Below are 27,320 nucleotides of genomic sequence, written 5' to 3' on the forward strand. Positions count from 1 at the left end.
TTGACATATTGTGTTCCATTCTATTTAAGTTTTATTTACTTCTTAAAAATCCTGAAAACCTTCTTAAAAAATCTTTAAAAAACTTAACCAAACCCTGATTCATATGTTGTAAAGTGCAACTGGTCATATAATTAGAATATCATTAAAAAGTTGATTTAACTAATTCTATCCAAAAAGTGAAACTTGTATATTCATTCATTGCATTATTATTTTGATGATTATAACTGACAACTACGGAAAATCCGAAATTCATTATCTCAGAAAATTGTGAAAAGGTTCAATATTGAAGACACCTGGTGCCACACTATAATCAGCTAATTAACTCAAAACACCTGCAGAGCCTTTAAATGGTCTCTCAGTCTAGTTCTGTAGGTTACACAATCATGGGGAAGACTGCTGACTTGACAGTTGTCCAAAACTCCACTACTGACACCTTGAACAAGGAGGGCAAGACACAAAAGGTCATTGCAAAAGCGGCTGGCTGTTCACAGAGCTCTGTGTCCAAGCACATTAATAGAGAGGCGAAGGGAAGGAAAACATGTGGTAGAAAAAAAAAGTGTACAAGCAATAGAGATAACCGCACACTGGAGAGGATTGTGAAACAAAACCCATTAAAAATGTGGGGGAGATTCACAAAGAGTGGACTGCAGCTGGAGTCAGTGCTTCAAGAACCACTACACACAGACGTATGCAAGACATGGGTTTCAGCTGTCACACTCCTTGTGTCAAGCCACTCTTGAACAACAGACAGCGTCAGAAGCATCTCGCTTCAAAAAGGACTGGACTGCTGCTGAGTGGTCCACAGTTATGTTCTCTGATGAAAGTAAATTTAGCGTTTCCTTTCGAAATCAGGGTCCCAGAGTCTGGAGGAAGAGAGGAGAGGCACACAGTCCACGTTGCTTGAGGTCCAGTGTAAGTTTCCACAGTCAGTGATGGTTTGGGGTCCAAGTCATCTGCTGGTGTTGGTCCACTGTGTTTTCTGAGGTCAAAGGTCAACACAGCCGTATACCAGGAAGTTTTAGAGCACTTCCTGCTTCCTGCTGCTGACCAACTTTATGGAGATGCAGATTTAATTTTCCAACAGGACTTGGCACCTGCACACAGTGCCAAAGCTACCAGTACCTGGTTTTTTGTGTGTATGTGAATTAGGTTTCATGCATGTAAAATTGTAAAATTAAAATAAGATTTGTAAAAAATCCTTTCTTTGTATTGGTCTTAAGTAATATTCTAATTTTCTGAATTTGGGATTTTCCTCAGTTGTCAGTTATAATCATCAAAATTAAAATAAATAAACATTTGAAATGTATGAGTGAATATAGTATACAAGTTTCACTTTTTGAATGGAATTAGTGAAATAAATCAACTTTCTGATTATATTCTAATTATATGACGAGCACCTGTAAGTGTCTGATACATTATATTATCTGTATATATTGTTTCTTATACCCGAGACATTGTAAGCTTCAGAGGGGACAATTTGATGAATGCTGGATGCAGGGTGTGTGTGCTTTTAAACGGAGGGTCTCTTTAAAGCTGGTCCAGCCCTCATCCCGTCCTCCTCCAGTCACAGTGACTGAGTCTCTCTTCGCTCCAGAGTCCAGATCCGAGCAGCTTTTCTCCAGTGATGCTCGTCTCTCTCCTCATCTGCGAGGACTTTAACAAATAAAGCCTAGTTTCTTCTGCTCGGGGACTTTGCTCGTGTAATCGGACTGTTTAGATGTGTTATTCTGACTGTGAGGAGAGACTATGTGTTCTTCAGGATGGGTGCGAACAATGGCAAACGGTGTGGAAGTGAAGGTACGTGATCTCCAACAACTAAAACACGGCACTTTCTGTGAGATTAAAAAAGGTGGTTTTTAGTAACTGGCATGGACTTTTGGTTGTAGAAATAAAGATACAGAGTTGCCCTGGGTGAGTTGTAATAAATTAAGCACGTTTTGAAGATGAGGGGGATTGCGCATTATTGTAAAAAAGAAAAAAAAGAAAATGGATCTAATATAAGTAAAACATAACAAAGAAATAGTACATATTAAAGCACAGCTAAATTCATGAAGCTGAAACATAAGTGATTTAAAAAGAAGGAAAAAAAGATCGAATATTCTACACTACCTGTCAACACAGAAACCATCCACGCACTTGTCTCTGTGTGAGGCTGTAAAACAGCACAAATCACTGAAGCATGTTATCAAAAGAGCTTGCCTGCTTTCTTTTCTCGTGTTTTTGGGGGCGTAGTTACCTGGCAAATGTATCTGCGTCCAGCGAGGTTAAACCACGCCCACCACCACTGGAAAGCGACAGACCACACCCACTACATAGAACCGCGACAGATGCGACACAACACGGCGTTTCTTCCTCTGAAAATTGTCTTAAGTCAGTTTAATTATGAACCTGTTTAGTACTTTTATAGTTTTATAGTTTTGGAAGCTAAAACATTATTATTCCAACAAGTTAGGGATTAGCTCTTATTTTAAATTGCCATCTTCTTTTACTTCATACTGTATGATAAAAAGATATATAGGTATTAGAAGGGCTAGAGACAGGTAATGGTGAAGGGCTGGCTATGTTTATTAAAAATGAAATCACATATAGGGTAAGATTATGACAGATCGTTAAGGTAATTAACTTTTATAATCCTTGATGGGTGGTATTAAAAGAAACTTTGGTCCACAGTAATTACACAGTAATGATAACATAACAGAATAAATGAAAATAACCAGATGACAATCTAAAAACATCCCAATATCACGATGGAGTACAGGCCTTCTAATGACCATCATGATATGTAATTTACATGACATGAATTAAAGAAAGAGCTGTTGGGAGAGTTAATTAAGCATCTGCATTACAGTATTAATTGGATTTCTTTCTTTCATCTTAGACTGTATTGTCACACAACTGATTTTACTTTTCTCAACCATTTTGGCAATGTATTTTCATCTGATTTTAGTGAACATGAAGTCAGTTTCCATCAAGTTCTCACATGATCCACTGAACTTTGACTACAATGTACATATTATCTCCAAGAAAGGAGTTTTATATGATGTCTTTTTAATAAAGTGTGGAGCACAGGGAGACTTCCTTCTTCATGGAGTTACTTATTTTTATCCCTGTGCTAAGAACAAGCATAATGCCTCAAATTATAGATCTATTGTGTTGAATTGAATCTACAATATAAGATTAACAATGAGAAGTCTTTAACTCTGGTATGTATGACAGGGAAATGAAAGGCAAACAGCTTCACAATATTCAAAAAAAGAGAGTTGGTAAAGAGAGTATGCCTCAATAATATGAGAGAGAGGATATACTGTAATTAATACATGACTCTGAACAGGACTTTCTGGTGTAAATCATTCATTGTTCACAATAGGGAAACATCAAACTGGATTATGTATAGTATATCCTGTAGTGAAGAAGAGACTATTGAGCATGTACTCCTACACTGTGCTCTATTTACCAAGGAACATGAAAAGAGTTGAGAAAGACATTGAGAAATATATGTTTTATCAATTCCAATCTATCAATACACCATAAGTTGGCTTGTCAGCCATCATTAAACGGTACAAGAAGATGAAGAAGAAGAAAGGGGTTTGTTTCAAATAAGCAACTGCTATTAAGATGGATGGAAATGCTAGCACATGGGAAATAAGAGGAATATTTGGGAAACGTGTTTGGTAACAGTAATCATCTGTGTAACTTCATATGGTCCCACTAGCGGCACAGACGCTTTTGTGCGGTTCTGATCCCAGAAGTAACTGCTGATTTTTACAAACAGTCCTGAGCTCCGTATGATGGAGCAGATGTGTGTACTTTATGCAGTTTTGAGTAAAACTCAACACTCGTGGGTGTGTGAAACTGCTCACAGTCAGCTCTCTCTGGCCTTGTTCACATCTGCCACTAACATCTGCTCTGGGTGATTTGATCATAAGTGTTCAGGCGAACAGGTCATTGTGAAGTGCCTCAAAGTCTGATTTTGTGACTCACAACTACTTTAACCTCACCATAAACATGCCAATTCACTCAGAGTGTGAAGCAATTACAGAAATATGAGTTTGAATCCATAGTTTTTTTTTTTTCTTCGGACCAACATGATCTAAGCAGGTGCAAAGTATTTTTAGATAATATAACTGGCTACATTTTAACTTGAAATGAACTTCATGCTCATTGAGCTGTTTAAATGCAATTGTACTGAATATCATGTTTAGTGCAACAGCACAAATGTAAAGCTGATGTTGCCTAATCATCTAAACAATGCCAAGTGAAACATTTTGGCTCTGTAACATTATTTACTGCATATGCAATGCACTGCTAAACATTATGCATTTAGGACTCTGTCATATGCTCTTAAGTCTGACCCCAAATGTGGATGCAATGCAGTGAATGGGTGCCATAAGAAGGAGAGTCCAAACAGCTGATAAAAACATCACAATAATCCACAGCACTCCAGTCCATCAGTGAACATCTGGAGAAGACAAAAGCGTGGCCAGTGGGTAGATTTTCTGTTATAAATGCAGAGCCTGAATTGTCAGAGAATGGGCATAAATCAAGGCAAATGTGGGAATGTGTGCATGGGACAGTCTGTCTCTTTTAGTCTGCATCTGGAATACTTAGCACTATTTGAAATTTCCATCACGGAGGAAAGAGCTCTGTATGATTTATGGATTATGGACTGGCCACTCAGGCCATGAGTGATGAACTGTTTGTGAAAATTCGAAGGAAATCTCTTTTGTGATGGGAAATGGCTGTGCTTGGGATGGCAAACGACTGAAAGCTTAATGAATCAGATTTATTTTCAGAGTCAAGCAGAGCTCTTTTCTTCCTAGTTAAGTAGAAAGTTCAGACTTTGGGATTTTCCACCTGTCATTTTTGCAGGTCAGAGTTCAGTCAAAGTTCAGCCCCTGTCTGAGAGCAAAGAATATCTCAAATCAATTCTCTGTTCATCTACACCTGTATAATATATGCAATATATTTAAAGGTTACTTTAAACCAGTTACAATGCTTAATATGCATATGAAAAGTTTTAATTAAAAAAAAAAAATCACAATTTATTATTTATTTATTTTCAATAGATCAGTGTGGATTTTCAAATTGTTTTGAAACCATCTTACATTTATTTTATGTGAGAATTTGTCACTGGTATTACTGTTACAAGTCACAAATTCATGGTTGGTAATAATATTTACAAAAAAATAAAAATAAAAAATGTTTATTTTTTTTCTTTTTATAATAATAAAACTTGCCATCAGCTTTTATTGGAGGAACGAAATTGCTTAAATGTATCGCTCATCCAAAAGTGGAAATTCTCTCATAATTTGCTCACCCTCAAGTTGTTCCAAACCTCTACGATTTTCTTTGTTCTGCTGAGCAAAAAGAAGATATTCTGAAGAATGTTGGTAATCAAACAGTTGATGGTAGCCCATGACTTCCATGGTAGGGAATACTATGGAAGTCAATGGGTACCGTCAACTGTTTGTTTATGAACATACTTCAGAATAACTTCTTTTGTGTTCAACAGGTTTATTTTTGGATGAACAATCCCTTTAATTCAACACTAACTTTTTGTAAGTCCTAAAATCAACATTTAGAGAATGACCCGTCTCCATGTTGACCCTCGTGCTCAACTTGTGAATGCCCATTTTCAAGAAAATGTGTGTATGCCACAATAAACAGCTGAGAGCTGACCTCTTCATTTCCCTGTAGTCCATATTGTCACCCTCAAATCATCCTTTATTCATTTCAGGCCACATTTGTATACATCATTTTTCAGTACTGAGTTGAGAAAATCGCCTGTGAACCAGCACCAAAGCAAATATCTGTGGTTTTAGCTCTCGATTCTGAGTAAGAACGCTGCTGCGTCTCTTTTAGCCACAAAGTAGTGCAGTTCCATCATCCATTCTGTTTAAGCTGAAGACTTATGCTTTGTGAAAGCTTTGCTTAGCAACATCATAATAACAGAGTCGTATCTGGTCGCAATTCAAGGCGTGCAAAGCACATGGGGTCCACTTGACGGATGAGTCCCATTCTGCCCACTATAGGAGCTGAAGCAGATGTTGTGTCTCACTGATGTGACTGCAGCACGTCACGGCTCTGGTTACAGTGTGTTCAGTGCAGCTCACGTTATTCTGTTATGACCGAGGTGATAAGAGTTCATCGAGTCGTTCATGCTAATCTGACAGCTTGTTTGAAAGAGCTTCACACAACAGCTTTCCAGGGTGGACATATGTTGGCAACATTTTGGGTGTGTAAAGGGGCGTTCACACATATGGCGATTTGCAACAACTCCATGACCTCTTTATATGTGTGAAAAGAGTGTTTCTGTGTGTTCACTCCTGTATGGATGTGTGTTAAGAGCTAGAAGAAAGCTAACTTATTTACAGAGAGAACGGTGTTTGTGGGATGAAGCTGTGCTCTGCTCGCATGGAGCTGCTTGTGGTTCAACTTCATGACCTGACAGAGGAAGAAGTGCCAAATTAACACACATGCACACATATTCACATCTTCTTCTACAGAAAGCAAGGCCTTTTCCATGGCCTTTTTGTTTCTTCTTGTCAACTAAAAATGAGTCTGAAATTTATCACATTACGCAACTAAAATGGGTTTTGCCAGAAAGGCCAAGCTGGGGTGCACTTTTCATGAAAAACTCACTGCTTTACTACCATAATACTAGCTAGTCATGATTAGTAGGTCCCACATCCATTGTTTGAAACACTTTGGCCAAACATTACAGGAGCTAATGACATCACGCTCTTGGTGGATTAATAACTTCTGCTGATCAATCCGATCCAGACTAAATTAATGTTCGTTTTCTGTTGTAAATAACAAACTCAAGGTACTAGAGCTCATTTTGAATATGTGCACAGATAGATCAATACCCATCAAGCACTCGCATCAACCAACATGGAAATTCATGCAATAAAAAAAAAAAAGTCAGGCGCTTAACACTGGCTTGTCCCTGCGATTGGGGAACCATAATCTAAAGGGTGGTGGTAGTGTGTTTGATTTATGTCTGGATCTCCGTTCCAGGCTGTGAATGAACACACCTTTTTTTTACAACAACAACCCAACTTTAAAATCCACAAATGTGAACTAATGTGAAAGTATCAAACTTATTCAACCTCTTAAATAAACCATCATCAAATACAAGTAACAAGCCGTCACGAATGGTCTCTGCTCGCTGTCTTGCACAGTGGCCAAATATGTCCTAATGTATGATAGATAAATCTGTCTTGGAGGATCATAAAGAAACTGCAGACTCTGCCAGTGTTGGAGATACTAAAGTCATTTCTTCCATCTATTGTTCCAGTCACGGATATTGTCTTGGCAGGAAGACGTAAACCGAAGGGTTTTGCTCAGCTTCAGTGCGTTCCTGATGAGCACTGAGTAATGAGTTCCTCTCCAAATCTTTAATCATTGAAACCTCAGACCTTGTTTTGGATTAAGAACAAGAGGAGTTTCCTTGCTTTCAGAAATGGTTCAGCAAGTGAATGAGTGATTGGGCCAAAATGTCCAATTGTGCTTTTATTGCATATGTTATGATATTGACTTCGAGTGGGAACTGTTGCACCCCACCCTTCTGTGAATCTGCACAGCTGGGCGATGGAGACGACTGTATATAGATTGTGAATGCATGCAGTCAAGTATGATCTGAAAAACAAGCTGTTTTCACAAAACGTTATTTCCTTCTTCCCCTCTGTCCCAGGCAAGGCTAGCTCCAGTATCTCCTCCGATGTGAGCTCCAGCACTGATCACACGCCCACCAAAGCTCCCAAGAATGTGGCTACCAGTGAAGGTAAACCATCTGGTCTTCATTATGAGCCAAAATGCCTGCTAAGTCACATTCGCTCTTCCTTTTTCCCCCCTCTCATATGAAATGTTTAACATTTTGTAGCAAACTTATGTGCTCGTAGGATAACCTGGAAATTGAAAACAAACTTGGCATTTGGAGCCAACTTGTGGGCCGTTTGTCTTGAGAGCGAGCGGATTGGAAAAATCCCCAGGGCAGGTTAATATCTGGATATTAGCTGCAGGAACGCAGTGTGTGTGTGGCTGTTTTTCTTAGGGTCTCTTGAAATTAGGAAAACATCATCGAGATGTTTTTACATTACAGTGGTGTGGACTGCACCCTTTCCATCCCCGTGCTGTCCTGTAAAAACAGCTAATAAAAAAGACAGTAAATCTGTTAATCCCTACATGAGTTTGGCTTGGCTTATGCATCATATATTCTCATGTACCACATGACCTCCCCAGCAGATATATTCCTCATATAAGATCACTCCAGAGTTTTGTAACCTGATAGAACTAGCGAACTAGAACTAGGCTGTTCCTTTCCATGGAACATACTGCTAACCATTTGACCCGTGTTGTTATATTTATCAGTGCATGTTTAAACAAACTCATTCATTTATTGGTTCCATAGCCTTTTAAGTTTCATTAGCGTGAATCATGCCTGCAGAAAGCTTGTAAATATTTTGACTGTTTATTTGGCGTGGGATCTCTATCTGTATAATGCAATATAATATTCTACACACAGGTGTTTCTTACTGCTCAAGCTTGATTTCACATGCCACTGCATTACAAAATGTGTTTAAGACTAAATGATAATGCTTTTTTAATGATAAAATTTCTTTTTTTTTGAAAATAGGCTCATTTTCCATCTCCCCTAGAGTTAAACAGTTGAGGTTTACTGTTTTCAAATCCATTCAGTCGATCTCTGGGTCTAGTTGTAGCACTTTTAGCTTAGCTTAGCATAGATCATTGAATCTGATTAGACCTTTAGCATCTCGCTCAAAAATGACCAAAGAGTTACACTGTGTACTAAAACTGACGGAACAAGAATTTGATTATTACGCCGGAATGAGAGTATAGTTCCTTACCATATCAGCTTAGAAAATCACGGCTTTTAATTTTTTTGATCGGTCTTAGTACACGATGTAACTACAGAAGAGCCAAGTTTTAATCGGCCTTGCCGATATTTGACCCTGTATTGTCTGAGTACTCTCAGTAAAGTTGCAAATGGATCGCAAATGGATCGCAACACTACGTCACTTGAATAAGAAAGTCATTTTAGAGTGGACAGTTGTGGTCAAAACATCAGTTTCAGAAACTGCTGAATGTTCATTTAGCCAAAATAAGAGGGATCGTACAAAATGCATGTTATTTTTTTATTTAGTATAGACCTGAATAAGATATAACGGTTGAATTTAAAAAAATGACTCCATTCAAAAGTTTACAAACAGTTGATTTTCAATACTGTATACCTGGGTGCAGCTGTCGGCTGTGTTTTTTGTTTTTTGTTAATGAGTAAATGAGTGATTTGTTTTTGTGAACAATATTCAGAAGTGTGTATATGCACAAACCCTCACACACAATGTAAAGACCTCGAATCCCTCTATATTTATGCCTTCATGAAAGGATGAAATCCACTTGTGTGGGATGGCGCTTCCCACAGGATAACAAACACATGTGAGTGTGTCTGAAATGTCAGGATATTTCATACTGTGAGTCAGGAGATGTGTGCTTTCTCCAAGTATGGATATGCCACAAACACACATAATGCCTGGACGACTGGCAAAGCCTTGGCATTGTGAACGTCCAGCTCTTACACTGTGGGAAATCACATACTGTATGTGTGTGTTGTGGAGGCAGTTCACCATATTTTTGGGTGTGGTAATTTTAGTAAAAGAACTCGCTTTTCTGGGTTCTACTACAAACATAAAAATATACATACTATGATTGCATTATATTTAAACATGATCCCATGGTAGTACATGGTCTAAAATCAACACTCACGCAAACAAAAAAATCAAACATGAAAAAAATGTGAATTTAAATAAAGTATGGATTATGTGGCCATAATTATTTAAGTAAATAAAATGGAGCAACTTACCCTAAATTTTTAAGAACTGCAATGAAAAAATGGTAATCTAAACTTCAGTTAAATCTAAGAAAGAGATGGAAGTAAATAAAAGGCTTTCTCTTTTCTTTATCATCTCTTGGCAAATTTTCGGTCAGTGGATAATTTACTATTTTTTATTTTATTATATATATATATATATTCACATAGGAATAGCACCTAGTCTTAACACTTTTGTGACTGCTCATTTATTGAATGCCAGCATATATACACAATTATTGCCACTTCTGAAACCAGGAAATAATTCATTTTCAAAAGGATAAATATATATTTATTTTAATGCAATTACAACAAATACATTTTCATGTCTACAAATGGAAAATAATGCCCAGCTGAGTTTAACAGGGAACATCTTGTGCTTTTAGCTTGAACACTTTCTTCTCTGTTTAAGATTGAACACTGACTGGCTTTCCAAAGTGTGGGAAAGTCTCGAACCAAACCATTAAAATGTTGGGCATGTCTTGTGCCAACCATCCTTCCATCACTCATATAATTCAGGCCTCAAGGTCCATATTTGTTGGACCTTTTCAAATATAAGAAGGATGATGTTCCTCTTAGGTATTCAGTACAAAAGTACTTGTTGATTTTGAAAGACTTAGCGTTTCTCAGGACTGTTGAAGTAGTGAACACATTCTGAACACCTGCAGCCTTCACCTGTTTTCCACAATCTCTGAAGCATCCGGTTGTTCAGCTGGAAAGAGGAACAGGACATAGACCACCGTCGCTCATCTGAACATCAGGGGATATTTGAGAGTTTATTTCAAAAAACACTATGACACTAATAAAAATTCTTTGAGCCTACTGAAGATAATGCTCAATGGAACATCTCAAATATCTTCTCATTATACGGAAAACATCTAAAATTGGCACTGCGTTAGGGATTGCTTTGCCATCTTAAAAGGAGTCCCCTGTCTCTGTATTTCAAGATAAATTCAACACATATAGATTTCTCACCTTTTGAATAGCTAAATTAAGCTCCTTATTAATGGTCGACATGAGAGAGAATTTCATGAGGTGCTTAGCTAAAGTAGTTAAAATGCTCACAAGTCCACATTCCTCGTTTGGGATGTGGTTCAAAACACACACTATAAGTTCAGGCCTGGCCTAGGAATGGTTGTCACCGGACAGTTTACTTTGGCTCCCCATGTGTTTGAGATGTGGCTTCTCTACAGATTGTTCAAGGATGAATAACAAACCATGAGACCAGAGCTGTTAGCACTGGGGATTATTGACCCACTTTGCTGTGCCACTTTTCTTCAGTTTTCTTTTTTTTTTCTACCTCTTTCAAAGAGTTGCATTGAGGTTTTCTTTTTAAAGACTTTAATGTACTATGTAAACATACTGTACATTTCAGAATTGAAAATTTCCGCTGTAGTCCCAAAAGACCATTTATCAGAGATTCGACTCGGTCACGATACTAATAGCTTCAAACTTTACGCTTTTGTAACCAATTCAAATTTTAAACTACTTTAAACGTCCAGCTTTTAAACAGCTTTCTCAAGTCAACATGGAGTTTGCCTCGACAACTTTTGAATCTATTATCATCATCATCATCATTATTATTATTGTCGGTCTCTTTCTCCATCATGGGCTCCTGTTATTAACAGCTGTTTGTAAACTTCTAGATTACGAACAGTCCCTCTTCATATTTTTCTCATCATACAGATTTGTGTGAGGTGTCACTGTCAATCTTCTCTTGTGCAGACAATAGAAGCATGAGTGGAAATTTGTTATACTAGGCTTCAGAGACCTGCACTGAGGAGTAATGGGGTTTTAAGTGAAGCCAAGTGACAGCACTGATTACTGATGACTAGCACTAAATAACAGCAGATTGGACAGTTCAGCCCAAGGAAAACATATTAATCAACTTCTCCTGATTCTGACCGATTTCATTGCCAAAGTCCTTCAGCTTCAGAGATGTGGGAGAGTATGGTAGATTTATTTTGCTGTGGATTAAACGGTACGGTAAGTCAAATGTCGTAATGGCATGCGGGAGTGTGCGGTTTATGCAGATGCAGTTTGGTATATCCATTTCTTTTTGGCATTTCCTTCATATTTCACTGGGAACTGGCTACAACATTCTATGAAGCAAACAATTATAGGATCTACCTTCGGATGGAATACTAATGAATTATCTCTCTGTCTTCAAAACAGTTAAATGACCACTTTCTCCATCAAGACAGAATTTGGATAAAAGCACATGTGTTTATTTGGTTCGCTCTGGATCAGCATGTTAGTAAATGTGATATTGCTTTAATATAACAGTTCAATAAACAAGAAGTTAATATTGAGTAACTTACAATTTTGGAGTATATTCATCTTTCTCCATCAGCAAAAATAGTTCTAAATGAAACCAATTCAGAATCGACTGTCATGCATGATCGAATCAAGTGCCATTGAATCATTGACTGATTTATTCAAAACCACTGATTCGTTCAGGAACAAAAGTGATCTGCTGAATTCAGAACCACATACAGTACTTACGTACTACTCTTACTATGTTTGCCATATGGCAGAAGTATTAACAGTATTATGCTATATACAGCTCTGAATTCAGCAGATCATTTATTTTGTTCCTGAACGAATCAGTGGTTTTGAATAAATCAGTTGAGTCAATGATTCAATGACAGTCACTTGTCTCCAGACTCTCCGCATACTAGCGTAAGGTTTCAAAATGACTTGCACATATTGAAGATACCCTGCTAATTCTCAATACGTCTAATGTAAAACTTGGCTTGAAGGAAAAGTTTAGCAATGTGTAGCCTTACTAGCATAATTTGTCTAATGTTTGTTGTTTAAATCTGATTTGTTTGTATGAGGAACAACAGTTATGACATATATTTAATTATACCAATTTTGATGTTATCCGCTGTCTACTTTTGCTGTGCTACTGTTTACACAGTTTTTATGTGTGCATTCTTAAGGTCTGTTTCTGTCGAATTGACCCTAACAAACTCAACAGCATAACTCAAATCTAAAACATGTTCTCTGAAGTTGAATTAAAACAAACACTGAGGTTTCAGCCATGTTTACACAAGACTGTAGAAGCTGTTGAGCAGTATGTATGTTAGATTAAATGTGTTCATGTGCATGGATGAATGAGCCTGCCATGTGGCTAACTGTTCATATTTTCTTTAAAGTAATTTGTGATAATTTCCTGCTTTATTGCACCAAGCAATTTCACTCTTAAAAATATACACACCCTTGTTTTGTTCCAGACCTGTATGATTTTCTCTCTTCTGCAGAACTTAAAAGAAGATGTTATGTGGAGCATCGGGATCGAAACAACATTGGAACCCATTGACTTCCATTGTATGGATAAAAACACTGAGACACGTTTTACAGAAGAAAGAAAGTCAAAGGTTTGGAATGAGTAAATAATGACAGAACATTAATTTTGAAGTGAGCCAATCTCCAGGCAGCTGTCAAGTATTATGAATGCACTGGGCAATGAAAAGTAAAGACTTCATTCAGTCAAAACCGTAGATTTGGTTCTTGTGTTATGTTCTCAGTGTTTCATCTAGACCTGTCTCAGTCATGTTAGGCTGAGTTGTGTTTGGGCTCTTCAAAGGAGGCACCCTGTTGGTATGAACTTCTCAATCATTAAAAACACAACTGTGAAAGTATGCAAGTCCTTACCCTCTGACTGAACCGTCACACGAGCAGGAGCTGATTTGACGGAGCCAAGTTTGGTAGAACCTCATCGGACCGAACCTTATTGCAACCTGATTCAACACCTCTCTGAAGAGGGATGCAATTTTAACCGCGAGGTTCCTAAACATGTGCTTGGAGATAATAGTTCATGGAATATTGGAGTGTGGCTTTCTCTCTGGTTGAACCTGAATCTACCGACTGAATCTGGACAGCATAGCATTACCTCATCAATCCCTCTCTTTCCAAATCAGAGGGTTTAGTCAGTCAGCCCTCCAGATGTCCATGACCACATTACAGCAGTTGCCACAATTTGCTTCTTGTCATAACTATGTAGTGCAGGGGGCCTTCCCAGAACATCTTGCAACCCATTATGACTGTTTGTCTGTGATTTGTGTGATCTGCAAGAGTTTCACCATGTCTGCCGTGCACATGTCAGGGCAGATGTCCTTATGTTTCCATCTTTGGTATTCCAGGCAAGTTGCTCGAGAACTTTTGATAGCCTATATTTCAAGGTGCTAAATGATACTGCAGTGCCATGATGGAAATCGGATGGAGTTAAGCCAATGATTAGGTGTAAAACAGACCAGATCTGCTGGACTGGGTCTTGACTGGTGAAATACTGCTTGGGAGGGATGTAAAACACACTAGTTTGCCTCAAGTATTGCCTTTTCTCTTATATTTCTGCTGTGTGTATGATCTATGAGCTGTGGAGAGCAGAATGAGACGGATCGAATGTCCTTTCAGCAGATTTTTTGTAGGCCTTGGAGGAGGTCCTTTGGGTATTTTTGTTTTTCTTGGTGAACTCTCAGAAGGAGGACAAGCCGTGGTCGCACATGCTCAGTAAAGACCCATATGCTCTAGAGTCTCCTCTACTGAGGATGTGAAGGGAGATCTTGAACGTGTTTCAGTGGGGCCCTTCATTAAAGACCAGGGTGGTGGGAAACTGCTTTTCCATGTTGTCTGAACATCCAATTATTAGATCATACTTATGGTTTAAGTCCTCAAGTCATGCAACGTGCTGGGAGGAGATGTGCTATTTCTTCTGTAAACAATCATACTTTTAAATTTTGGTAGGCTTACAGTACCATGTAATGGGCAGAAAAATCCCATAGACTTGCATCAAAGACCTGGATGTCCTAGATACTTAAGTGAGGACCAAAACCACAGACCACCTTAAAAACTGCATAGCAACACTCTGGCAACTCCTTAAGCCCTGTTCACACCAAGATGAAAATTTGGAGCATTTGCGCATTTGTTCACATGCCCAGAGCTGCTTCTGTTACATAAAACTACAATTTGGTGGTAATTTCGTGCCTTTCCGTGGCAGAGTTTCTTTTTTATAATTTTCACAAAATAAAAATAACAAATTCATAGCCACCAGGATATTTTATTATATGAATATCTGGACATGCAAAATGTCAAAAAGACATATATCTTTTTCTTGAGCTTTTTTTATAATTTGTATTTATTATATTTATATCTATTTTATTATTTATTATTATTTTATTATTATTATTAATTATTATTATTTTATAAACAATAATAATTTTTTTTTTTTAATTTTCAAAATCAGCATTTTGAGCAAAAATCGGAGAATTGCGTTTTTGTCAAAGACTATGTCCAGATTGGATTCAGAACACTGTTCAAAGCATAGATGGAGTTGATCGCTTCCATCAACACCCCTAAAACTTGCAGTCCACTTCCTTGCTCGATATTTATTTTACTTTTATATGCTGTATATTGTTTGTTGATCATTATTTAACATATGCATCTGCTTACATAGGACATTAGTTTTAATCCAGACATTACGTACTCTTTCAGAAGACGTGAAATAGCGCCACCTACCATATAACAGTGAAAACATGGAAAGCTGTAAAATTCTGTCAGTGACAAGGAAAGAGTTAACATTCGTACTGGTGTGAACAAGCTTTTAATTTCATAGTGGCAGGTTTTGGACAGTTAAATGTCTCTGTTTTGTTTTTGCTTGTTCTTGTAATAAGAATCCAAAAAAATCCAAAAAAATAACAAAGACAAATATTTTCCGTTTTTTGGTGGAGTTGCTATTCTCTGCTTGAGCAAAGTGAATAAGTTTTAGTCCATTGTTTTCTTTGTTTGGGGGGGGGGGGGATCCTCTACAGATCAAAATGACATTGGAGTGTTTCTATATTTCTGGCTCCAGATTATCATTCAGACTAATTTAACTCACTAAGAACACTGTAGCAACTGCATAGATATGTGTTCAAACATTCAGAGCATCTTAAACTGCCTTGTAGTGCAACAGGGCAGGATATTTGCCTCTGGATTTGATTGTAATGCAAGCCTAAAGTCTTTATCCCATTACTGTTCAGTTGATGTACTGTTCAAGAACATGTAAATTCAATGATGTTCCTTATGAATGATCACTTCTTTTGAACTTTTTGATCAGTCCTGTTTTATCCATCACTGGGGAATAGCTTCAGCCAAAAGGCCTCACATGAAATGTTCAAGCTTTGCTTTGTCCAAGTTGAAGACCAGATGGTTAACCTGTTTCTCTGATATCTAATGCCTGTGGATTCCTCTGCCATATGCAGCCTTTGGCAGTTCACATCAAGGCCATTCAGCTGGACGAGATGCAAGTCTAATTATACATTCAACAACAGATTGGAAAAAGTGTGAAACATCATACATGCTTCCGAAAACTGGCTTACAGATGAGCAGTTTATAGTCAGATAGCATTGTACCAAGTTACCTCCCATTATGTTTTTCTGTGAGAATAGCAAGCTTAATATACACGACTTTTTCAAGGCCTGGAAGATGTTTTGTCTGAATTGTTTGTCCGTGTTTTGTCTAGCAAGTGTATGTTTGTTTTAGTTCTAAGTTTAGAATAAAAAATGTTTCACAGTTGGAATTAAACAGATAGTCCGGCTTTGTTTACGATTCCAAATCCAACACAGTTTCTGTCCTGTGGGCTTTGGATCAGACAGGAGAAAGAATGTGCGCTCAGCCACAAGAAATTCATTCGAAAAAATAAATGTTAAGAAACTGATTGGCTTTATATGGAACATTCCCTTGATCTAAGCATATATATATATATATATATATATATATATATATATACAAAAGGTAAACCTTTACAGTACTAACATCCGTTAAGAGTAAATAAGTTACAAAAGTGAACCATTTGAATAGGTCCCGCTCCAGTGACAGCTTTTGTGCCTTTATTTTATTATAATGTATTTAGTAAGGAGTTCCCTCTGAATAGGCAACTTTAAAGATCAAATCAAGTAAGTCAAGTAAAGCAAACTCTCAAACATGTATATAAAGAACTGTGATTTAAATCTCATTATGGTGTGTTTCTGTGACAGCTGTGTGTTGGATTGCTCAAATGACCCATGGCATAAGAGCACTGGAATGCTGTGCATTATGGCTTACGCTGGTTATCAAGAGAGCGGTTCATTTGGCATCAATGTCCAACGGTCAGTTCGAATAAGCTTGGGGTCATTACATTGCCTAAACAAAGGACACACATCCATAAACACTGGATACTAGCCAAAAGTCTGCTCCATTGTTTATAGAGTGCTTGAATAAACACATGGGCTTGCAGGACCGATGGTCATCTTTATGTTTTACAGGAATCCCAAGTATGAAAGCCGGTGCTCTGCAGTGAGCTGAGTAGAGTCAGTCCTTTGAGTGGTTGGGATATTTGATGGGCAGTTTGGTAATGACCCATTACACCACAGTGGGAACCAAACTAACTTCCCGGGGCTCGTTCCAGCTGTGTGCACCAAACCCATAGATACCGAGTGCATATGTGTCCCTAGGGAACCAGCAATATGAATGGACCACCCAGAACCGCCAGTTCAGTTGCAGAGGAAAGCAGGGGATTTAGCAGTGAATTCCCTCTTTGCCGTTCTCGAATCCTTCAGCTTTCACGGTGTTTTCCTCTTTAAGCCTAAGGCTGATTGAATCTGCAAGCCGCTGCCGGTTGTGGCCTCTCAGAAAGCCTGTACTGAAGGTCACAGGAGAGGTAATTCAGAGCCCCTTCTGTAAAATCGGTTTACTTGGTCTGACAGCTTGTCCTGCAGTGGATTTTTAGTGCCGTTAGACACCAGCAGTTGCACAGTCAAAACAGGCCATGGTTTAATAAACTGATATCATGCAAACAGCTCTGCCTGAGTGTATTTATAGAGCAAAAGCAGGAGCCGTCCCACATATACCACAGTTGTCACAGATGCAGCACTGGAATGATAATCAGAAGAAATGAATGCATCAGTATCATCATGACAGCTGTTTTAGTCTCCATTTATTCTGTCTTTCCAAAAGAAACATTTTAATATGAGCTAATAGGTGAGACATTGGGATAGATTATCATAGTCATTATGTTAAAACAGAAAGTTCTTTTATGGTTCAGTGTGTGCAGCATTCTCAGTATTGCCACAGGAGGCGCTCTCTTCTTCTATGTCAGCAGGAATCAATGTAAATAATGTATGTAACTTTATATTCAATAATACAGTTTATAATATACAGAGGTACTGTCTTTGTAAGGGTCTGGAGGGGTTCGTGTAGCTGTCTTCTGTCATGCCGAAGACATTAAGCTCCCTCGAGAGTAAGAGAGTAAGTCTGTGTATGTCATCATGACCCAGACGTGAGTCAAACTGATCTCAGGTCAAGTCTGGAACACAGATCTCCTTGACTTACTGCACTTGCACTTGCACACACACACACACACAAACACACACACACACACACACACACACACACACACACACACACACACACACACACACACACACTATTTTCACATGAGGAAGAAGGGAAGGAGATTGTCTGTCCCTGTAAATGCAGTAAATCACTGTGGGATGAACACTGTCTGGGGCAAAAGCATACAGATCAAATTAGTCTTAAAGTAATTCTTCTGAAGACCAGCCCTCGGTACACTAAACTCTACTTTTATCATAACCATTGGGATCTGATTAGCTGAACCAGATGTCAATCAGATGCCTTAAAATAACCAATGTATGGATCGCACATTGTTGTCCCCCTGTGGGCATGCAGAGGAAAATTCTGTTAAAACTAATCCATCATGTCAGAAATTTCCTGTAAAGATAGCATCATTACACATAAACCCTCACTTCCTCAGAAGGACCATCGTGAAGCTTAGCACAGTGCTATTAATCAAGAGTTTAGGGATGGGGATCCGTGAGTCCAAAAGACAGACTTTGGAAATGTTTTGCTCCCATTCTCTCATCCTTTGTGCTCATTTTCGTGGAGGAGGCTTGACAAGGACGTGAAATAGAGAGCAAGGGTAGACAAGAGCTTATTATAAATGCTTTCCCCCCTAATATTTCTCCTCATTATCTTTCAGTTTATGGTTGGCTTATGAACCAGTTTCCTAAAGGTAAATCCACCCAGTAAAACTGTTCAGCCCCACACTGACCTAAGGAGAAAAGATTGTAATTAATAGTAAGTCAGTGGCAAGATATTAGCTGCATAACTGCATTTAACTGTTACTTTATGATTTATAATTTATGTAACAAATTATATTGCAGTTTATGTAAAATATGTGCTTACTTTGAAACTATGTGCAATGAATCAAGTGTAATATTCAGTGAAAAAAGAATTTTAAACAAAGTAGGTGTAGTCACATTAGAGAAATTTCTATAAAATGTATGTATGTATAAAGCACAGAAGAATATTGGTAACCAAGCAGTTGATGGCAGCCATTGACTTCCATAGTATGGAAGAAATGCTATAGAAGTCAGTGGCTACCCTCAGCTGTTTAGTTACCAACATTCTTCAAAATATCTTCTTTTGTATCCAACAGAAGAAAGAAAGATTGTTTGGGTGAACTGTCCCTTTAAATGTGATGCAGCAAACATTTTGGAGAGTAGTATATTGTTGTCACATGACCTCATTTGATTTATTATGTTTGTTGTCATCTCAGTATGTGCAAACTTAAATTAGTCTGGTCAGTGGCGACTAGTTACCAGTGTTATGTTATTTTGCTTAATGAATGTGTAATGTTTAACTTGGTATATATATAAAAAAATCATTAAATCTTGTCAATCCAAGTCAAAAAATAGTAAGAATTGTGGTTGATGTCACTTTGGAAATGGATATATTCAATCTCATATACAAAACAATTACAGCACATTACAACTAAACATGTGTTCCTTAGGAATCAAACCCAGGACTTTGGTTTTGGTAATGCCTTGATTTATAGGTCAACATTTTAAGCTAAATCTTTTTAGCGAGTTACAAGCCAGTTTATCTCACAAAGTAAATAAAAATACAGGCAAGGCGTCCCAGGTCGCAATCCAGATCTAGCAGAGAACTCTCAAGCTATCTGCCAAACAACCAAGTCTTCCACTTGATCTTTTCCAAAATAGGTGAAACATCTGCAAAGAATGAAAGCTTGACCATTAATGCAGACTCAACCATGGAAAGCACTTCAAATGCACACAGTGCATTTGAGATAAACTTGACACTTTTATCAGCCTTCAATGACGAGATATCAAAAACAGTTTTGAGAACAAAGAGCCTAAGTGTGTCGCTTGAGTTAACACCATTTGTGCTAAACGTGTTTCTCAAATCAGTTGATGGCTTCCATATTTGGGATCTTTTGTGCTTCTAGACATTTAATGCATTCTCTCCTGACAAGAATCAGGTTCTCTCTTACCTTTATACAGTAAATTACATTATATTTCTAAATGACTTTCTCAAATCTGAGACGCATTTGCATCCATTTAATCCCACTGATGTCTAGTTGAAATAATTCACCTTTTGCTGAGAGTTTGATTGACAGGCCACCTGACCAATCATAACACACAATCTGCCATTTAATCTGAAAAACAATCCAGACAGAGTTGGTAGATTAATTGTTGTGGACTTAAACTTGAAAAATGCATCTTTCCACATTGAAATATGTTCATTCAAGTTTTTTTTGGGCTACAACTAGTAGTAAAGAGGACTAGATGATCGCTTCATGTGCTGATCTGTCACGATACATTAAAGAGCCACAAAATGAAAGTGACATGACATACACCCAAGTATGGTGACCCATACTCGGAATTCGTGCTCTGCTTTTAACCAATCCAAAGTGCACACACACACAGAACCTTTCGATTGTACACTTTGTACACTCACAGCGTTAATTAAACAGCGGAGGTGCTAGTATTTATGATTTTTCTTGTTCTTTCAGATTCGGATTTGAGCATGAGGACGCTAAGCACTCCCAGTCCTGCCCTCATTCTGAAGTCAAACCCTTCCTGTGTCTCCCCTCAAACAGTCCCAAATGGCCATGAAACGTCTTCCACATCTTTTAACGTCACTGGGGAAACAGTTGCCCTGGTTCACCCGCCTCCAGGCACTCGCCCACGGCCTTCTAAAGTTCCTCCCACCACTCTCATTGATATCCTGCCCGATTCTGTTTTACTACACGTCCTGTCTTACCTGTCCACCCCTCAGCTGTGCCGCTGCGCTCGAGCATGCCGCCGCTGGTATAACCTGGCCTGGGACCCGCGACTCTGGAGTACCATTCGTCTGACCGGAGAGCTGCTGAGCGCTGACCGAGCCCTCAAAGTGCTCACCCATCGGTTGTGCCAGGACACTCCCAACGTCTGTCTGACCCTGGAGACAGTCGTGGCCAATGGCTGCCGGAGGCTGTCTGATCGAGGGCTACGTGTGGTAGCTCAGTGCTGTCCAGAACTGCGGCGTTTGGAGGTTGCAGGCTGCTATAATGTGTCCAACGAAGCAGTGTTTGATGTGGTGTCCCAGTGTCCCAATCTGGAACATCTAGACATATCAGGTAATATTAGCAGACATTGCAGTTGGTTTGCCATATGTCTTTGATTGAACCTAATAAAACCTATCAAGAACATGTGATAAAATAAATTATTTCAGTCCAATTGAAATGACACAAATAGAAAATAAATAAATAAATAAAATAAAAATAAAGCCTACTTTTATGACATTTAAAGTATTTTAATTCTCTTTACGTAGAGAAAAATGTGGATATATTGCATCATTATTTATTATACGTAATGTATTGTATATGCATTGTTAAATAAACACTAAATAAAATGGTTTTGAAAAGGGGTTGTGGGATTGTGGGCTTTTCAGCATGAAATTTACATACTGGCGTTCTTTCTGTTCTCAATTTTAGGAAAGAGTGGATGAAATAGATTTTTAATTAAGACCTCTGAAGATTTCCTTATGAAATTCATCCAATTGCAATACATATTTGTTTATTTTTAATAAATCTCATACTTCTTGAGGTGAGATATTATGTATACCACTATATCATGCATTGTTGTGGAGATTTTTAAGACTTTCAAAATTATATTTTAAATTGCGCTACAGGTGGGCTGCAAATGTGTGTATTTGCGTGGCACATCCATTACCTGGTCAACGAGTAAAACATGTTAAATCTTGATCATTTTCAAGTGCTCTTGTGATGGATTAGCTGCCATTAAGCATCATAACACCATGTTTGCTTGTGGATTTATTCAGGGAGTAATTCAAAGTGGTGAAGTTTTTCTGGGAAAAACATTATGAGCTCTAGGAATCATTGCCAGTCTTTCAGTCTTTTTCTGGGGGAAGGTGAGGTCTGCTCGATTTTGAAAGATGGGCTGCTAAACTCAACCAAAGATTAAGAGTCTGTCTGCTGAGTTCATTGTAAGAGTCACACACTGTACAGTTATTCATCATGCAGAGGGCACAGCATGCATTCTGCTTTCCACAAGTAATACACCCTTTGTTGCAAAAGTATCCTACAATTCTGGTGGTTATGTTTTATTTTAAAAGCAGGTAGTATAACTGTAATAGAAATAAAAACAGATACTGTCTGGTTTGATGTTTCTGGATTTTATTTCTTTATTATTTTTCTCAGTTTTTTTGGCCTATGGTCTCTCTATTTTTTCATTCACCTCAATTTGAAAACCTTATGTAGACTCTAAATTTCAGAATTTCAAAGTTATTTTATTCGACTGTTTAGCTGTTTCCCATGTGACATTTCCTTTTTCCCAGCGGTCTTTGCAGTCCCAGTGCAAGTTTTGATTTATTGCTTGAAAAAGGATCAAAACAACCGGAACTGATGCTCATACGTATGTTTAAATATATCTTAAAATACAAGAAATGGTCTGATGGTTTTATAGAAGAAAGGAATCTATAAGAGTTAATAACATGCCCGTCTTAAGAAGTCAGAATAGGTATGTGGACAGAACATAGCTTAAACTGTACTGTGGACAGAATACAGCTTATAGCTTTTGCCTTAATTTGTATTCATTTAGTATAATAACTGACTTCAAGGCTAGAAACACATTAGCAGCCACCCAGAAATCGCTAGCAATTTGCTAATAACTACTTAGGATCTAAAACACCTTAGCATCCACCTATCAAGTCTCAGAATCATGTCCTCATCCTACATTTTTATTTTTCGATTATTTTTTGTTTCACTCGAATATACATGGTCACAATATGGAAGAAAAGAGCTGTCGCTTCTTTTGTTACATCAGTACTTTATTTAAAGCTATTTTAGTTGTCAAGCAAGGCTTTGTCAAGTCAATCCACTTGTTAAGTTGTGACATGAACACTGTAAGTTACTGTTTAACTCGTTATACCCAACTCTGCATATGAAATACTGTTTCTGGGTCCAAGACTCTGGTCCATTCCAGTTGAGAATACTTTTTACCTTTGCACCCTTTGTTGTTTGCTTTTGGGATCTGATTGAGTTTTTGAACCCGGGAATAGTGATGCATGGGGTGTACTGTACTTTCGAAGTCATAAACTATAATAATGATAATATCCCCACCCTTTCCCTAAGGCTGCCCTAAAGTGACCTGTATCAGCCTGACGGAGGAGGCATCTCTACAGCTCACACCTCTACATGGACAGCAGATCGGCCTGCGATACCTGGACATGACAGACTGTGTATCACTGGAGGACAAAGGCTTGAGGACCATTGCCTTTCATTGTCCATGTCTCACACACCTCTACCTGCGGCGCTGCAGCCGGCTAACAGACGAGGCCCTGCGGCAGCTAACACTGCACTGCACTGCTTTACGTGAGCTTAGCCTTAGCGACTGCCCTCTTATTGGAGACTTTGGCTTACGTGAGGTCGCTCGCCTGGAGGGCCACCTACGCTATCTGAGTGTGGCACACTGTATGCGCATAACAGACGTTGGACTGCGTTATGTAGCACGTTACTGTCCGCGGCTCCGCTACCTGAATGCACGGGGATGCGAGGGGTTGACGGACCAGGGTTTGAGCCGCTTAGCTCGCAACTGCCCCCGATTGCGGTCTATAGATGTTGGCCGCTGCCCATTGGTGTCAGACGCCGGGTTGGAGGTGTTAGCACACTGTTGTGAAGGGCTACGAAGGCTGAGTCTGAGAGGCTGTGAGAGTTTGACAGGGAGAGGGCTCGTGGTGCTAGCAGCGGGATGTCCCGAGCTGCAGTTACTAAACGTACAAGAGTGTGAGGTGCCACCTGAGGCACTTCGACTGGTGCGACAGCACTGCAGACGCTGTGTAATCGAACACACTATACCTGCTTTCTACTGAGGGGACAGGTTGGGGACGCCAGAGGCGTCAACCTCTGAAAAACAGATGTTTATACTTTTTGCATTCCTATGACTGCCTGATGAGATGTAACGAAGTGGATGTGTCTCAAAATCTAGTGCATGGGCGCTCAGTACTGCTCCTGGAAGGCCACTTTTGCAGAGTTTAGCTTTAACTCACCTGACCAAAAATTTTGAGTAATCCTCACTGTAATTGGTTGGTTCAGATGTTCAGATAATTTGGGCTTGGAGCTAAACTCTGCAGGACAGTGACCTTCTAGGAGCAGGACTGGACGTTCTTTACCTAGTCAATCAGTTCACCCTTATATGTTTCATACATTTGAAATCTAGGAGTCTTTACTAACAAGGAGAAGAGTTGAATTAGATGTTTAATTAAAAAAGAGTTTAAAATGTGTACTGTGTCTTCTGCTCAACTCAAGGCTGTCAAACCCTGATCCTGAAGGATCACTGTTGTGCAGAGTTTTGCTCCAACACACCTGCCCAGAAGTTTCTAGTAATCCTAAAGACCTTGATTAGTTTGTTCAGATGTATTTAATTCAGGTTGAAGGTTTAATTCAGGACCTCAAGGAGCAGGATCGGTAACCCCTTATCTAGTGAGTCAACTTGTCATCTACTTAAGTGTTTTCCAACCTTGTTTCTGGAGGCACACCAACACATTGGTACACATTTTGGATGTTTCCTTTATCTGACCCATCCATTTCAAGACTAGAAGTCACCACTAACAAGCTGATGAGTTGATTTAGGTCTTTGACTAGGAAGAGTTTGAAAATGGGAAACATTGGCCTACTGAAATTCTGGGGCAAATAAAGACCTTGATAAGCTTGTTCTGGATGTGTTTAATTCAGATTGGAGCTAAAGTCTGCCAGAAGGTTGCCTCCAGGAGCAGGACTGGAAACCCCTGACCTAGTGAGTTAGCTTGCTGTCTACTGCAGTGTTTCCCTACCTTGTTCCTTGAGGCACACCAACAGTATACATTCTTTATGTCTCCCGTATCCATCCCATCCATTTCAGGTCTACTAATGAGCTAATAAGCTGAATAAGATCTGTTTGATTAGAAAGAGTTTGAAAATGTGTACTGTGTCTCTATGAACAGGATTGAAAAACACTGGTCTCCTGCCTACTGAAACTCTTTCCGCATTCAGCTGCGTCAACAAGGCTTTCGAAATATGCTCAACCACAAATGGATGAGCTCGGTCTGTCTCAACATTCACCTTGCACCTGTGCTATTGTACGTGGACCATTTTTTGTGATTGCATGGACGTCCTTGGACACCTCTGATGACATTTTGTTTTTTTGTCACACAGGGACAGGGTGCGTAATCTCAAACTGTGATTCCCATCCACTTTCATTATAAGATTGACAGAATGCAACGGTTTGAGTTAAATATCTCTGTTTGTGTTCTACTGAAGAAACAAAGTCACCTACATCTTGGACGCCCTGAGGGTAAGCAGATAAACATAAAATTGCCATTTTTGGGTGAACTATCCATTTAAGCCAGTTAAACAGTTACGTGTGTCATGCAAATAGTGCTTTACACATCAGACTGATGCAACGCACACAATTTTGACGGTTGCATGTCAAAGGCAGTTCCTTAGGTTTTGAGACACATCTGGTGTGTAATGTTGCCTCTTGCAGAGCTGTACCATTCTCTTATAATAATAATAATAATAAATAAAAACTACATGACATATAGCATAATATTTATCACATGAAAGAGATTCATTATTGTCACTGTACATCGCCAGTAAGCTTGTGTGTCCTAGGTGTCTATACTATGTTTGTGTTGATTTATGTTTTGTTTTCTACAAAAGATCTTCAGCTGGTTGTCTATGTCCAGAGTCCATCCATTACATGGTTAAATGTAAAACAATTAACTATATACTACTTGCTTTTTCCACAGAAGAAAGTAAGTTAAAAATAGTGAAAAAGATTGAAAGCATTTTCTTTTTGGGTGAACTATTCATTTACTTAAATAGAACCTTATAGTTTTCTTCTGATGTCAAAAGACCGACTTGGTTCAAAATAACCAGGAAAATATGGGCATTTGCACTTTAAAGGGCATTACTGACAATCTCAAAATGATCTAAAAGTCTTATATTTGATATCCCAGATAACGTTTACGTTTCATTTTGTGAAAGCAATATGTTGCTGCTAAAAACACAAAATAAAGGGCTACTTATTTAAAATGAAATGTTTTCTTTCATTTGTTTTGTATCTATGAACAACTGGGAAAGTGCCGAGTGTAACACATATGCAAACGAAGGGATGTTCTTTTGGTAGATGTAGAGTAGCATTATCCATGGGGGAGAGACAGGAAGGTTAAGGCCCTGTGGCAAGCATCCAGATGCATCTTTTGCACTTCTCTGAGAGATTAGCTATAATCTTTTGGTGTCTTGTCCTGTCCCCGACTGGAGCAGTCCTCGTTTTACAGCACGTTTAAAACAACGATTACTTTCCCCATGAAGAACTGGGAGAAGAGCGCTATTATCCTCAGTTATCAAAAGATATTAGTATTTGTTTCAAGGTAGACACATACTAACCACACACGTTAAAACAAAGTAATACTGTTTGTGTGCACTGTATAACGAGGCCTGATACGGTTGTGGGATTGTTTTGCACACAGTATTAAATATTCCTGAAACTATATATATGTTTGTTATAATAATAATTTGAAAAGTTTAATTATACTCACAGTTTGTGAAAATATTAAATAGTCAGAAAATGAAATTGTAGGCCTATCAGTTTTTTAATTTGTAGATAATCACAAGTGAGATTTGACCACTCAACTAGGAAATGTCCCCGGTTTTCATTTTAGAAATCTGGTCACTTTATAGTAAGAACCATCACCAGCTGAACCTAAGAGCATCTTGAGCCAGAAGTGCATTATCCTCATGATTACCATAATATCATCACTTACTTCAGTTGTTAGTGTATAAATCACTTCTGTACAAACAAATGGATGAATTCTTCAGTGAGATGGATGGTAAATATGTGCTTGTTGTGAGTCATCTGAGGTTCTTGTCCTCTACACATCAGCTGAAGACACAAAACTGCATTTTGCATCTGTTTATATATTAAAAAGCTAAAGGTTTTGTCCTAGACAGCTGGATTGATTATCTGCTGCTGCCCTCTGTTGGTTAATGTTTCTGCACTTACTGTAATTGTAGATTTTATTGTTGTAATTTTATTGTATCTTGTAG

The 27,320-nt window shown here is 38.5% G+C and overlaps 1 protein-coding gene across 1 annotated transcript; it reads left to right on the forward strand.

Moving 5' to 3' along the window:
• Positions 1-1,597: 1,597 nt before the first annotated feature.
• Positions 1,598-24,403, forward strand: si:dkey-192l18.9 (F-box/LRR-repeat protein 7). The gene is made up of 4 exons (XM_059534708.1): positions 1,598-1,797; positions 7,697-7,786; positions 20,745-21,350; positions 23,367-24,403. The coding sequence occupies exons 1-4, from the start codon at positions 1,761-1,763 to the stop codon at positions 24,101-24,103; spliced, it is 1,470 nt and encodes a 489-aa protein (XP_059390691.1). The 5' UTR covers positions 1,598-1,760; the 3' UTR covers positions 24,104-24,403.
• Positions 24,404-27,320: the final 2,917 nt, after the last annotated feature.

The sequence above is a fragment of the Carassius carassius genome, chromosome 42 (genome assembly GCF_963082965.1).
Source record: "Carassius carassius chromosome 42, fCarCar2.1, whole genome shotgun sequence".
Taxonomy (NCBI): Eukaryota; Metazoa; Chordata; class Actinopteri; order Cypriniformes; family Cyprinidae; genus Carassius; species Carassius carassius.

Coding starts and splice junctions, on each gene's coding strand:
- si:dkey-192l18.9 (XM_059534708.1), top strand. CDS start 1,761: ATGGGTGCGAACAATGGCAAACGGTGTGGAAGTGAAG. Junction 1,798..7,696: donor CAAACGGTGTGGAAGTGAAG/GTACGTGATCTC, acceptor CCTCTGTCCCAG/GCAAGGCTAGCTCCAGTATC. Junction 7,787..20,744: donor GAATGTGGCTACCAGTGAAG/GTAAACCATCTG, acceptor TTGTTCTTTCAG/ATTCGGATTTGAGCATGAGG.